The following is a 15,173-nucleotide window of genomic DNA, read 5'->3' as shown; positions in this document are numbered from 1 at the left end:
TCGCGAGAGGCGTTGCCCTGTTCGGCGCGGCGGGCCATGTCTCGCGCCGTCCGGTGCGCCGTCTCGTTTAGGTTCGGGAGCGCATCGCCTTCCGTGGTGACGTGCGCGGGGAACCATATGATCCTCGAGCTCGCGGTTTTGGATCTGCCCGCTTTGGCCAGAATGGACAGGACTTCCTTCGAAATTCGACCTTTGGCCTAATTCTTTACTGCCATTTGGGAGTCACTTAGTACGACTCCGCATTCCATTCATTCATTCTTTCTTTTTTTCGTCAGATGTATCAATGAATTACAAACTCCGTGATCCGTTTCAATGTTCGGGCGACAATACCTAATTGAAACAAGCTATACAAATGGCACGAGAGTGGCTTTTTGTGTCAAATGCCCGCTTAGTGTCGAGAAACGGAATAATTGTGATCCCACCACAGCTTCGCACCTGCTCTACCAAGTCAGAGTATTCGAAATAGCATCCATAATTAGCACAAGCCCACCATGGTTTCAGAAAGTGCTTGACTGCGTTCTGGTTTCCATGACATTGTCGCGTCGAATATCTTCTTTACGTCACACAGGCAACTAGAAAGGCTCACAGAACGAAAGGAATCTTAAAGAAAGCGGACACAAGTCAGGTTTAACAAGGCATTTATACAACCTTTCTTTTTCTGCACTTTCTACAGTACACAATAACCAAGGTCCCGGCTATTCAGAAATTAATTAGCGAAATTTGCAAGAAGCAATACATTCTTGTATATGCGGTTAATTAAGTACTTTCAACAAAACATTGGTACCCGAAGGTCTCACGTTTTTCAAACCAGCAAAGGTCTCCCTATCAGGTTCAGCTACAGTGATAGTTTTCCGACGACGTGACACGAGTTCGTTATTCAGTTCGCCAAAAGCAAATGGTTGATCCAGTTTCGGATACCGCGAAGTGATGAAAGAATCGACAGACGTTTTAACGAATTCTACAGTGCTTATGCATCAGGGTGAGTTCAGCGCTGTACCGGGATCCGTGTAATGAGCTGGTGAAACTTATCCGTGATGGCTGCCTCCCGCACATTCTGAGCTAAAGCAAGGTCCCTGGACGGACATTGTTACTTTACAAGCTCACGTTAAGAAGGCCGAACGGTCCATAATTTTGGACCAATTATAAAGTCAGTAAATGACGCGCATAATTCCTGCCAGCGCTATGTACCTAGCAGTTTTCGTAGCGGCCGTTGCATAGGATAATGAGTTCTTTCTGCTCCCTCGAAATCATCAAGATGGCCTGCGCGTCGTAATTTTTTTCTAAACTCATCGTAGTACGGTTCTAAACGACTCGTATGCAGACTCTACACAAGTGCTTCTTTCATAAATTGTTAATAAACTTTAAACAACGGTTTACTTTGTCTTGGACGAGCGATAATAGACTTTGCATCTCTGAATGTTTCAGTTTTGCTAACAATGTGGCGCTGAATGGCTCTTTTCGCGCAGGCTGCTGATGAGCTCAAAAGTGAAGGCAAGGAAGGAGTATTACGACGGAGAAGTCGTCGGAAACCTTTATTTCGATACGACTTCTTCATGCTACCCTTCTTGAAAGATCGTTAGGCCGCAGTGTAAGATATGTAAGTCAGCGTGTAAGATTTGTAAGTGGCATATGGCATATATGTAAGTGCCTCTGTAAAGATGTCAGTCGCTTACCGTTTACACGGCGCCCCTTTCATTAAACAGTATAATTTCCCAAATGCGTAAGAACAAACATTCCACTAGGGACAAACGTAGGTTACTTGAGCAGCCCGCTGCGTGCATTTATTTACAAGTTGATGTACTTCACAATGTTCCTGGACATGAGCATCTTTTCTTTGTTGTTGTTTTTTCTTTCTAAGGGGAAAAGCCGTAACCATTCTTTGGCATCCGCATATCCTGAGTTGTTGACGCAGTTAGTGTTTGATGAAGTTAGTGGTTGATGAAGTTAGTGGTTAGTTAGCGGTCATGTGAAGAAATAAAGAACGTACACGTGTTTCATTTTAACGTTAACAGAATTTTGAAAACTGACCTGTGGCACTCAGCACAAATCTACATATTGAGCTGGAATACTCGAAGAGTTGTACTTTACCTAGCTATATGGGAAATCAGCACGCACAATTGTCTAATTAACAAAATTTTACTAATGAACTTTTCTACTAAACATTTTAACGCACATATTGCAACAAACGATTTAAAGCCATCGATTTCACAAGGTACATTTACTTGAAACGAATTTTGAAACCAGCACGACTTTTGAGATGAGTGCAGTGAAACTTGCCGCAAATATGCGCTGTTGTTCCACTTACCTATTTTTTTAGCAAAACGCCTCTTATATGCACCGGAGCTCTAAACTTACTGGGACGCCAGTGCATTTCATCACAAACTTTGGGAACACTTATCTCGAAACTGGTGTCATTCTTAGACTTCGTTCCAAGTGGATATGACTAATGTCACCGGCTACAATTCGTAACTTTCAATATGTGGTGTAAAGTAATTCGTTTAAAAGTTGATTAGCAAGAAGATGTTAATTGCTCAAACATGGACTCTCAATTGTGCGCGAATACTGTCTGCCTCTGAGAGTAACCTAGCACTAGAAGTGGAGTTGTGCTGCATGTCACGGGAAGGTTCTTAAAAATTATGTTAACGACTCAAATAAAACACCCCGTATTCGCTAGCCCGAGAATGGTTAGGATGGCTAAAAATATCACGAAAAACGCGCGGGGGGGGGGGGGGGGGAGACCTACGTATACAGCCATAATGCAACTCATGAAAATGCCGTTGTGGGTGGTTCTGATTGAAGTTTGCCACTTGAGGCTCTTTAATGTTAACTTGATCTAGCTAAAAGAGCGTTTCTGCGTTCCGGCATCATCGCAATACGTCCTCCGCTGGTACGAGTCGAACCTGTGACCTTCTGCTCACTGGCAGAGCGCGTTAGCGCCTAAATTTCTGAAGAGTGTCTGATCAAAATGATTTCTCTAGTTGAACAATTCACCCATCGAAGCAGTTGTGACAGGAGTGATATTACGTACAGTGCCTCTTTTTTTTCCGTTCTTGCAGCATAATTCAGTGGACAGCCCATTCCTCCTAACCAGGCGCCTTGCCCGCGCAGTTCATTATCGCCCCTGTATTATCAAGGCATAGATGCCTTGAAAACTTGGTAGCCAAGCGATCAGAACCTGCGTTTGAGGACAACACGTTAGAAATAACCGCTGAGGACAACTGAAAGGAAACCAAACGGCAAACCAGCTAACTATACCATCACTACTACACAGCAAAGATTGCGTACGGGAGCTTCGCAGCTCCTAATTATAACTATGGTGCAGTTCTTTGCTACGAGCACCTTTGGTAAAAGTTGTAAGACCACGGAAGGCGTTATCAGAGGTGATGACGGACCACACCTTAGTTCATGCTACGCATCGCCAGTATTCAAAAGCTCCGGACACGTAGTTGGGCTGTCATCCCTGACTCTCAGAGCTTCAGGACGGCGGGACAGCTACGAGAGCCCTGCTGGACCGCCCCGCAGAAGCCGCTGACAGCCGCGATCTCCACGAAGGAGGAGACATACCCTCGCGGACAGATCACGTCTCAATCACCCGCCCCTTTACAGTGGTCTTCGCCACCGCGCACCGACGTCCGGCGGGAGAACGCGTGGAAGGGGAAGAAGGAATCTCACCGCGACGGCGCCGCCTCCTCCGACGTCGGCGAAGAGCAGCAAGCTGCGGCGAGGCATCGTCTGCCGAAGCGGGGAGAGCCGGTCAAGGTCCTGGCGCGTTATAAGCCTCCCGGCGTAGCGCGGCCGCCGTCTCAGTGGAGCGCCGTGCGTCGACCGGTTCGCACCCCGCTCCGTCGCCAGCCGCCTTTCCGTTCCAATCTCACCGCTCGCCGGCAACGCGAGTCGCCGGAGGTGTGTGTGTGTGTGCGCGCGTGTTGCCGCGTGACGAGAGACGTCGCCGCACTCCCGTCGCGAGACACCTCGCTACTTCGGACACCGCTTTACTCCCTTTCGCGGGGAGTCAACTCCGAGCTCGCCTTGCGCGTCCGGTGGCTCCCGGGGAGCAGTAAGTATACGCGCGCTAGTGCGGTTACACCGCGACGACGACGATGTTGGTCCCGTCGGTGCTCCTGGTGTTCGCTTCGTGCGCTGGATTGTCGGCGGCGCAGCGTTCGACCACGGCGAGCGTGCCCGTCCCTCGGGTGGATCGAAATCTTATGGACTGGGCGCTGCAGCAGGGCCTGGAAACGTGAGTACGCGTAGGCTTCGTAGGTTTTCTTTTACATTATTATTATTATTATTATTATTATTATTATTATTATTATTATTATTATTATTTGAAGGTAGACTCAGATGGCCACTCGCTGTGTGATGTATTGGTTCTACTGCTTTACACGCAGTCGTGTCGGATATCGGGCATCTAGATCTTTCGCCACTGATTGTCTACATTTTCATTTTTTAGCCCGAAGCATAATTTGATTCCATTCTACACGATTCCATTCTTGCGCTAGGACGTCTTCGGCAGTGACGCTCTCATTAATTCGCACTGAAAGTGAGACAGATAAAAGCTCCCTCTTAAGATGACAGTGTGGCAAAGCTAGACCGAAGGATAAGAAGGACTTCCGTAGGCTCTCCAGTTTGACTTCTTTCGCCCGGCAATGAGAAAGTGCTCTCGTTGGTTTCGGGCCCGTTGTCTTGTCTATGGGAAGCGGCAGATCGGGCTGATTTTGCCAAGGAAGTCGCAATACATCAACGTTGGAAGCAATCATCACTGATCCTTCAACGTTAAAAGAGAAAGTAACGTCCTAACTAAAGGTTATGCCTTATTATACGTATTCGTACGTGGCTGGTGGAGCGATACTGTGATGATGCAAAGCCGGCCCGCCCGAAGGCGCCTGTTTAAATAACGCAGACATCCGGAGAATACAGCCGTGATCTTGATAATATCTTGAAAGAAAACCTTATCGCCCCAATGGGCAACTGGGAATGACATTTTACACTTCGATTGTTCACTTCACCGAATCCTTCGCGTTTGTATAAACAGTTTCCTTTACCTCGTTAGCAAATCTGCCATACAAGGCATAGCTGGCCTTCACAACTCACATTTTGTTTTACGACTGAAAGCAGCTGGAAAAATATATTTCTGTGTAGCGGCATTCTTTCTTTTTTTTCGAAATATTTAGTATCCCTAGACCGACACGCGATCGGCATGCTTCCAGGCATCTTTCGCACCTTTACTTCAGGAAGTCCGATCAGCATGCACTCCATATGAAGGAAGGTAGGGTCAAGCAGTTCACCATTATTTCTTGGCATGAGCACATTCGTGGAAAGAAAAAAAGACAAATATATTTGAGAAGAAAGAAAGAACGTTTAGTAAGTCGTTTATTAATTGCCCATTATAGTTTGCTGAATTTCCCACAAATGAGAACTTCCTCCAGCGTACCAAATGATATTATAGGGTGGCGTGAAATTCATACTCGATACCTTTTTGTTTGTTTCGTTTTGTTTCTGTTTAACGTAGACATTTGTTTGTTTGTTTGTTTGTTTGTTTGTTTGTTTGTTCGCGTGCGCAAAACTCCAAATTCTCGTGATAAAGGTGGTGGTGGTGGTGGTGGTAACAACTTTATTGACAATCCGGCAAATTCATGACCTGGGCCTAGGCCGCCCCCGAGGAGGTCCGGAGATCCTGTCTCCTCGCAGCCTCACGGTCTTGCTGGATGGCCCATAGTTGATTTTCGAGGTTTGAGGAAGACAAACTTTTTCTTATCCCCACGTGAACGCGTTCGTTGTCAGCCACGAGCCGTGAGAGGAAGGGGTGTCGACCCCTGTGGCCCCTATCGGGACCAGTTCCAAAGATAGGCCCGCGTATGTACCGTATCGCCCGATCCACCGTCTCGCTGCCAAAGATTTTTTTTCTCAGATGAACGCTACTCGGGTCAGAGTACAAGGACTACCCAACCATTGACTCGTGACCTCCCTTGGCACTCGCATGCCTACGGCACCCACAGCGAGGCATGAATAGCATTGACCTGGGTGGACTCGCGCCAGTAATCGGAAAGAATGAAATGCTGCGCTCGCCGTATTAGAAAGTTGGACTCGTGTTACGCTACCGCGAAGTGAATGCCTTCAAGAGACTTAACAGCCCAGCGATTCAATGATGTAAGCAACTCTGAAGTATATTTTTCGGTAGTGGCGGCGTGAATGAAGCACGGTGTGTTATAAGAACGGGGTAAGCGCCACATTTTATTTCTGCCTAGTACACGCTTGTGACAGGAGCGATGCGGCAGTAGTTTATTGTCCAGTTCATACAGGATGAGGTTAGCCACGGGGATTGTACCTGTCTCGTGTTTATACGCGAACACTTGAAACGTCCCCGCCAGTAGTCACGGGACGGTAAGCGGCGGTTTGGAGGGAAAAGGGAGGAAGGCTTAAAAGAAAATTTAGGAATGGGATTGTGCATTGTGAAGGAGATTACAGTTACGCCCAAGATTGATTACGAGCTACGCCCACAAAAACGCAGTGCCCCATCCCTGCAGCTTTGAAAGTGCGCCGAGCCAACTGGAGGCCCATCGCAGTTTAATGACTTTGCTAATGTAAATGTCAAGTTACATTTTTAAAAAATAGAAGGTCGTTGTCTCAAGCTAAAATAGTATCTCTCTTTGTGCACTGACACTAGAATTGCCAATAAAACTTGCCAAGGCATTCAGCTACCACCATAAAACCAGTGACACAAAGAGGTACAGATATATAAGGAGAAAAAAAGAAGAGCTGCTCGACGTCAGGGAAATTGGCGACCCTAATTGGCTGGTTCACCTATGCCAATTGCGTTTGAGTTGGACAGTGTGCACGTGTAACCTTTTACTCTTAGCTTGTCACCGACAACAGCAGCACTATAAATGCGTTTCTTCCCACGCCCAGCCAATTTGACTTCGTCTCGTCTTTCTTTCAACCGATATCCCAGCCCACGTCTTGGTGGTGTGGGTGACGTTATTTTCGGTTCGTCGACCGCCCGCAGCGTCGGCCTACTATATACTATTCCGGCCTGACCTGGTGATCACGTGGGCGTCCGTACAACCTCTCGGAAACGCCGGTATAGTTCACCGCGATTGCGCGCTGCGTCGCGAACGCGTCGAACGTGCCCTGGCCGCAGCAGCAGCTGTAGCATACCGTTTCGAGCCGGTACGTAGCAGCACGCACGATCGCCTGCGGTTGCGTGCCTATACGTTTCTCTCTCTCACTCTCTCCCCTCCCTCTTTCTCCGTGTGCTCTTTCCGAAAACGTGAGCTCCGTATATCAAAAAAAAAAAAAAAACGCGACACCGCAGTTTCACGCACTTATGGCCCCTTTCGGTTATATCAGGTACGTATTATGCGATAAAGAGGCCTCCTCCTCATTATCGGCCCTCGCAATCCCTTCCGATGACTCGCCTGCACTGCACACCGACGAGACGCGTGCGCGTCACGGCTCGAGCCTCAATCAGCCCCCCCGGATGACCATCATCATTACGCACTCTTCCCGTTCTCTCTGTGCGGCCTTCCCGTTACGGTGCGGCTCGAATTTCGCGCACGTGCCGGCATCCGATATCAAGCCGCGATTAGAGGACGCGCATATAACGCGCCGTGTTGCCTTCTTGCGATAACCTTGCGCCAGAACGGATCGAACGTGCGCGGGAAATTTGTACGCGACCGGTGCGTGTAATGCATCGATCCGGGGCGCGCGTGTCGCATCGAGGGCCGTATTAACGGCCGCGCCTGGCCGTGCGAGGTGTGTGTGTGTGTGCGTGTATATATATATATATATATATATATATATATATATATAATGACGCCATTCCGACAGACGGAACTTTCTCTCGATTGTTTCGTTTCGTTTGCGGCGTTCTATGTAGCGCGACTCGCTGCGTGGTCGATGCGATAATACACCACGGAGGCTTCCGCAAGAACATCGCGCCAATTTGCCATTTCGCGCCCCTCGTGATTACAGGGAGATAAGCTCTACACACGGCGCGTGCGCGGCTGCTGGCACATTCGACTGTGCTTTCTTCAGATCGCTTCTTTTTAAGCGCTCCGATGGTCGCGTAGAATGAAAATAAAGCTGTATTAGGGAGACAAATGACCTGGGTAGCATTACATAGTGCCGATTCTTTAACGCCAAGCTTGGTTAGGTTCTTAAACGACCTTCGAAGCTTTGCAGGAAGCGTTTCAGGAACGGACAGTCGAATGTGGCAATAGTTCTCCGCGCGAACCTCGGACGGGAGATTGCGTGCGAGCGCCGCTGTGAGACGTTGTTTCGACGCGCCTTTCAGTTTGGGCGTGGCTTCCGAGATGGCACGAGCGCGCAGGTGCGCCGTTATAATCTCAGAGGCCACGTTTCGAGTCTTATACGGAACGCTTACAATATGAATGATGGGTGACGCATAGATTTGTCTAACAATATTCGCGCTCTTGGCTTCGCACATTCTTGCACCGTTATTTGGTGTACGCCTTGTCTTTCTTAATTGCCGAGCAATGGACATTTTTTCGAAGCGCACGGAGCCAGCGGGTTTCTGCGCACATGCATATACACTGCTAACCTCTGCATATCTACTGTAGGGAAAGTTGACTGTCGCTTTAGCATACGCTGAAGAAGACGAAGGTTAAATCCTGCCCGCTCGCGAGACATTAATTGCGTTACTTGAGATTCTCATTCGAATGCGTTGTTACTTCATATTGTTTTCTCCCACCAAAGGTCATGTGTTCGAGTGCCTTAATTATCTTTGCCTTAATTAACATCAAAGGTCGTGGGTTCGACCCCCCGTTTTGGTGCCATTGAATTTTGGTGCAATAACGCCGGAAGGTCAATTTTTCTACTCACGAACCATCTAAGGTTTTCGAACTTATTAAGAGTTTCACGCGTTGGGAAAAAGTACACCTAAAGTGCAGCATGACCGCGAATGTCGAATACGGTACGGTACAAATTATATCTATCCGCCTTACCGTGTGATTACATAACTGGAAACTGGCCACGTGGTGCTGCTGGGTTCCCGGAATGACTTGCAAATTTCGGGGTATAATTGCGTTTGACCTCGATGTCACGTACACTATTGAAAACGAACACGCAACATTGCACGTGTATTTAATTTCACGCCTCTGTTTACACGAGCGACCGATCGGTCCGCCGTCAGCTCATCTGAAAGTAGGTGGGTGTAGCCGAGGAGGAAAGACGAGGTTGTCTTCGCGTTGGAACAGCAACATCAGTCTTGTTAATTCTAATGAGTGCGCTATTCCAAGAAATATATTACCAAGAAGGTCAGAACACTGCCCAAAATGAAGGTAATGTTGAAAACGACCAGCGGTATACGGTGCCAACAAAACGTCAATGCGACGTGAGCTCACCGACTACTGTCAAAGAAGCCGCTCACTTTCTCTGTAGCGCAGGTATGTAAGACGCGTTACGCAAGCAGCGCATGAGATGAAAGCGGTATAATATATATATATATATATATATATATATATATATATATATATATATATATATATATATAGAGAGAGAGAGAGAGAGAGAGAGAGGGAGAGAGAGAGAGAGAGAGAGAGAGAGAGAGAGAGAGAGAGAGAGAGAGAGAGAGAGAGAGAGAGAGAGAGAGATTTTGATGGGGCACGGAGAGGGGTGGATCCCCGTTATGGGTGGAGCCTTCAGTCCAAGGCCCCAGCGACGGTGGCAGCACTTACGGCTCTGGCCATCAGCTTTCGCTGACCCTCAAATAATAATAATAATAATAATAATAATAATAATAATAATAATAATAATAATAATAATAATACTTTATTGATGACTTGATAATCATACAGTGGAAGAATCGGGCCTGCCAAAGCCGCAGTGGGCTTGAACGGCAGTGCCTGGCAGACAGCGACAGAGCCATCAGTAACACGTTATTTGTATACAACAGTGAGAAAAAACACACACATGACAGACACAAACACACAAATGCCGAGCTGGTCTCTGCTCGTGCATTAGGTTACGCCTGGGGGGGGGGGGGGGGGGGGGTCTACTCGAAATTTTCTGGCAGGCCCATGTGGTGCGGTATAAGGTAGCTCACTCTGTGCGGAAAGGACAAAGGGGTTGATAAAGGGCGGGGTACATCGGATCGAATAGCGTCAGGTGAGGATGGGTGTTGGTCTGGAGTTGCCTCCAAGCCGTGGCTTCAGCTCCGGTGGGAGATGGATGCGAGGTGGCGGTATCGCTCTTCTCGAAAGGCGGTAGTGCTGGAGTATTTCGCAGTAAGTGTGTAGGTGTTTGTGGAGTGCGGGTTATTCTGACGTCTCTTGCAGTGCCCGGTTGCAGTGACCGCGCTTTTCATCTTCCGGATGAGTGTGACGGACTTTGGATACGGAGAGAACAGGCTCACAATCCAAGTCGGTCTCGATCACGATGAATATTCGTGAGCAGCTTAATTACATTACGTCTCGTATGTGTTTGCATGGATGAAAGAAGCCGTTACGTGTCCTGAACTGTCATCTTCCGGATGAGCGTGACGGACTTTTGAGTTCAGCATGGACAATGCGGGTTAGAAATATGTCACGCACGTTTAAGTTCGCGAATATGTAGTCACCTATGATCACGTATACTTGCGTGTGTTTGTGTTGGCCCACTCATCTGCAAAGCTCTGCACGTCAGCGCGTGCTTTGCGGACTTACCTGTGAAACTGCCTGTACACGCATTTTGTGCGTTTACGTTACTCGTGGGCGGAAATTTGCATGAGTGGTCTTAGACAGTTTTCAATGTTTCTACTTGCGGTTTTTCATGAAGAAGAAGAAGAAGAAACTTTATTAAAAAGCTTTTCAAACTGCTCCTTTTATCCTAGCCGTGTAGAACGGCTACGCGATGGTGCCTGAGGTCATCTCGGCCACTCCTTGAAACGTATGAAAAAGAAAGAACGAAAGGAAAGGAAACAGAGCAGAGATACTTCGATAGCCCTGACTTTCGCCCATGCCCGCTTAGTTCATCTGTCCGTGCCCTCTTTTGGGCGCGACCTTGGCCTGTTTGTTCTCATGGCTCTAAAGAGCGACCTATCAACATTATCTGCCCACTATTATTTAGGCGTTATTAAGCACCCTCGTCAGCGCCTGCGCTTACGAGACGCGGGGCTGGCTGCAGAAGAAAAAAAGAAAAAAAAGAACACAATTCAGCTGCGTGAAATGCGTTATAATGACCTATCCAATAGAAAAAAAAGCATTTGCAGGTTACGGAGTACAAAAAACATCAAAGTTTTACTCCACTATTACCCCACCTTAAAAGACTCTCGCACACATTGAAAAAATGCTTGCTTGGTTCAGTGTTAGATGCCACGAGGTCAAGGATTCGATTCCCTGTCCCGGAAATCACACACCAACGGGTGCTGAATGCAATATTGTGCGTGATTTTATGTTTATGCGCGAATTAAAGTACTATTAAATTTTGGGGTTTTGCTTGCCAAAACGACGACGAGATTGTGAGCCACGGCGTAGTAGGGCACTCAGGACCACCTGAGGCTCCTTAAAGCACACGGGAATCTAGGCACACAAGCGTCGGGCAAAGGCGGCGCAGCTGTCACGTGACTGCGTCATTGACGAAACGGAAATCCGCCGAGCCTAGCAGCGCAACGCCATATCCATTAAGCTGCCGCGGTAAATAGATTTTACATTCAAATTGAAGAACACTATGTGGCCAAAAGTGACCCAGAGCCATCTACGTACTACAGCGTCGCCTGTAGTATACTGCTTGGCTCCAGGACGTGGTATTGAGTGAATGAATGAGTTTGCCAATCGATCGATCGATCAATCAATCAATCAATCTATGAATCAATCAATCAATCAATCAATCATTTTTTTTTCGTGACTGCATACTGATTCAGTGGTCTTCGTGTTCGCCAAACAAGCAAAGAGCGAGACGATGTTGTGTCGTCAAACAGGCTCCTGCAAAGCAAGCTTCTCTTCGAATATAATGTCACCCGGGTGGCGTCCGCGAAATGCGCTGGCGATACATTGGTCGCCTCGTAGTCTCTGTCATGACATGTGCAAGGCGCTAGCCGTCGTCATAGCTAGTTGCTCTCCTATGACAATGTCCAGCACTCTTCACATCACTTCTCTCTGGGAACTATATAGCGGGAAAGATAGTGGACAGATAGTGGACAGATAGTGGACAATAGTCCACTATCAAAATTAAAAACTTTAGGTCAGTGCCGCCAAAGCACATCCGCGCTAAAGGCCTTATACTAGCGTTACTAAGGTTCCTATGTTCTACGGGGCTCCATGATAGACCTTAAGAACACCGCCTCTTACCGCTCCATAGTGTACGCGGTTTGCTTGTGCTCGTCTCTCTTTCTCTCTCTCCTTTCCACGATCTTTCGCTTTTTATCCCCCTTACACCCTTACCCACGCGCAGGATAGCCAACCGGAACTACCTCTGGTTAACCTCCTTGCCTTTCCATGCATCATTTCTCTCTCTCTCTCTTGATGATGTAACACATGAAGCCATCCTAGATGACCTCAAAAATAACGGAATTGGCGGACGAATGTTTCGGTAGATTCGGAGCTAGGCATTCAAAAGGTCCTTCGCTGTGTAAAGTGCGGAGGGCCGAACCGCTGACCCTTACACTTGCTGTGGCATCCCGCAGGGCGAAGTTCTCAGCCCTACTTTGTTCAATCTTGCAATCCTTGGAGTCGTCGAGGTTATACCACGTACAGTCAACCTTTCCGCATATTGGTGACGACATATATGCATCTGGGCCTCGGCAGTTACACGTTCCTGGGTGCGTGCGTGGCTCCAAAAAGCAGTGACCCTGACAACGCCGTATCTGCGTGCTCGAGCCCTCAACATTTCGACCGAGAAGTGCGCCTTAGTCGCTTTCGCCCACAAGCCCATGACTTGGTGCCCCATTTCTATTGACCACCAAACAATTCCTTACGCAATATCTCACCGATTCCTAGGCGTTATTATTGAAAAAGAACCTTTCACGGAGCCCCCCCCCCCCCCATCTCATATATGAGCTTACCTCTATCGCCCACATACTAAGGCTTCTTGCAGGCAAAACATGCGGCACATCCGTGGCATCTGTGCTTCAATATACAGGACGCTCTCCAATAGTGACTTATATAACTGTCGGCGCACTGCGGGCGCGTGTTCGCCATATATCCAGACTTCCTGACCACCATCTTGCTCGCTTGCCTGAGAAAAGATCCAAGGCAGCGTTTTCCAGATCAGTTGCGGTTAACCAGCACTCTTTGTCAATGAGATACTCGCCCGCAACAAGAACGTCATCCCCTCTGCGGTGCTTGGAAAAGCCTCCTGTGCACTTCGCAATTCCAGTTCCAGGAATTGCGTAGAAGGCTAGCCTGACCACCGCGGCTCTCAAGCAGATCACACTGGCACTTTTGCATTGTTCGTACGCTAACCGAATCCATGTTTACGCGGACGGTTCGGTCTCGGAAAGTTCGACGGGCGCCATTGTTATACCATCTCAATCGGTCGTCATCAAGTTTAAGACTTCACACATAACCAGATCTACAGGTTCCGAACTGGCCACTCTTCGCGCTGCTGTCGAATACACTGAGAAAGAACCGCCCAGCAAATGGGCAATATTTCGTGATTCTAAAGCAGCCCTCCAAATTTGGCAAGGTATCCGACGTGGCAATTACGACCAGCTGGTGTCCTAAATCAACGAAATTTGCTACTGTGCTTCTGAACGAGGACATATGACATAATCTATCAGTGGCTGCCGGGACATTGTGGCGTCACTGGTAATCATCTCGCCGATGATGCTGCCCGACGTTCAAAGGCTGATGCGCCGACACACCTTATGTTTTTATCGAAAGTAGACGCTGCAAGAGAGCTTCGCAATCTCCCGCTTACCATCACGTTGAGTTACTGGCCTACTCCGCAGAACTCTAACTGTGGATTACACAGCTTCGACTCGCCACTGAAGCTGAAATTACCAACAACCCTTCCGCGAAGTGATGGAAGACTGCTGTGTCAGCTGTGGGTAGATGTGGCCTTCGCTAACTACTGCAACTATCGTACTGGATTGGCGGACTCACCCATGTGCGCTAAGTGCAAGTGTGAAGAGAGACGATCAATCATCTCCTGTGCCACTGTTCTCGCTTCGATTATCAATGACTGACTCTCCAGTGTGTCCTGACGAGACTGGACGACAGGCCATTTACAGAAGTCAAGGTCCTGGGAGCCTGGCCTCACAGTTCGTTAACCCAGAAAGCTAGTCGAGTGCTTCTTCAGAACCTGAAGGTGGCAGATTTCAGTGCCCGGCTGTAGACATGCTGCCCCTATAGATCAGGGCATGTGAAAGTGCAGTCAAGATTCATGTCTTCTCTCCTTTTTTTTTCTTTTCCCATCCCCGACGTGTAGGATAGCAAACTGAACTTAGCCTCATTAGCCTCCCTGCCTTTCATTCCTCCCCTTCTCTGAGAGGATGGGAGAGATGCGGGTGCCCTCCCTTCTCCTCCACCCTTTACTGCGTTATCTCACGGCAGCACTGCGTTTAACAATGACAAAGTCCGCGTCGTGAGTATTGGGCCGGGGCAACAGAGATGAATATTTTGCTGATCCTATACTTCAGTGCGTCGCCTTCAGCGATATATATAGCGTTCTTTTTTCGTGGCACATACACTAGGGCCACGCGAGTGATGAGCAGCCATTGTGACCCCACGGCGATCAAAGTCGGCGCGTTTTGTGCAAATAAATAAATAAATAAATAAATAATCATCAGGCATCGTTACTTCGCAACGCCTAATGGTCACGTAAGCCTCCGCCTCTTCGCGCGCCGGCGATAACGCTTTCCCAACAACACTAAGTCGCCGTCGCTACCGTCATACAGTCGCATCGTTACCTCGAGGTGTATGTACACCCCAAGGCGTTGAGCGATAGAGCGTCCCGTCGTCAAAAAGAAAAAGAGAGAAAGAAAAGAAAGAAACGGAAAAAGAAAGACACAGGAATGAACGAACGGCAAGAAGAACCCGAGCAAACGAAGAAAAAGAAAGCAAATGGAGGAGAATGTTGTAGACGGACGGGGGGTTGCCTACATGGAAAATGACAGAAGCGCCTCAATCAATGAGCTCGGTTGCGACACGAGTCTGTAGTCTAGCTCGCAAAGCCCGACGAGGGCGCCAGATCAATGTGTCTGTCGACATCGTCGTCTCGTCGACGGGCAGAGT

The 15,173-nt window shown here is 48.2% G+C and overlaps 2 protein-coding genes across 2 annotated transcripts in view; one reads left to right on the top strand and one right to left on the bottom strand.

Moving 5' to 3' along the window:
- The window catches only part of LOC142558408 (major facilitator superfamily domain-containing protein 4A-like), a 397,460-nt gene that overhangs the window by 166,881 nt on the left and 215,406 nt on the right, over window positions 1-15,173 (bottom strand). The gene's annotated exons all lie outside the window — the stretch shown is intronic.
- LOC142592804 (uncharacterized) overlaps window positions 3,765-15,173 on the top strand; it is a 144,761-nt gene continuing 133,352 nt past the window's right edge. Inside the window, exon 1 of the mRNA XM_075704482.1 lies at window positions 3,765-4,240. Within this exon, the coding sequence (XP_075560597.1) occupies window positions 4,101-4,240 (140 nt within the window). The 5' untranslated portion in view covers window positions 3,765-4,100. The remainder of the gene's footprint in view (window positions 4,241-15,173) is intronic.

The sequence above is a fragment of the Dermacentor variabilis genome, chromosome 9 (genome assembly GCF_050947875.1).
Source record: "Dermacentor variabilis isolate Ectoservices chromosome 9, ASM5094787v1, whole genome shotgun sequence".
NCBI classification, from domain to species: Eukaryota; Metazoa; Arthropoda; class Arachnida; order Ixodida; family Ixodidae; genus Dermacentor; species Dermacentor variabilis.
This window is presented reverse-complemented; position numbering and strand designations above follow the sequence as displayed.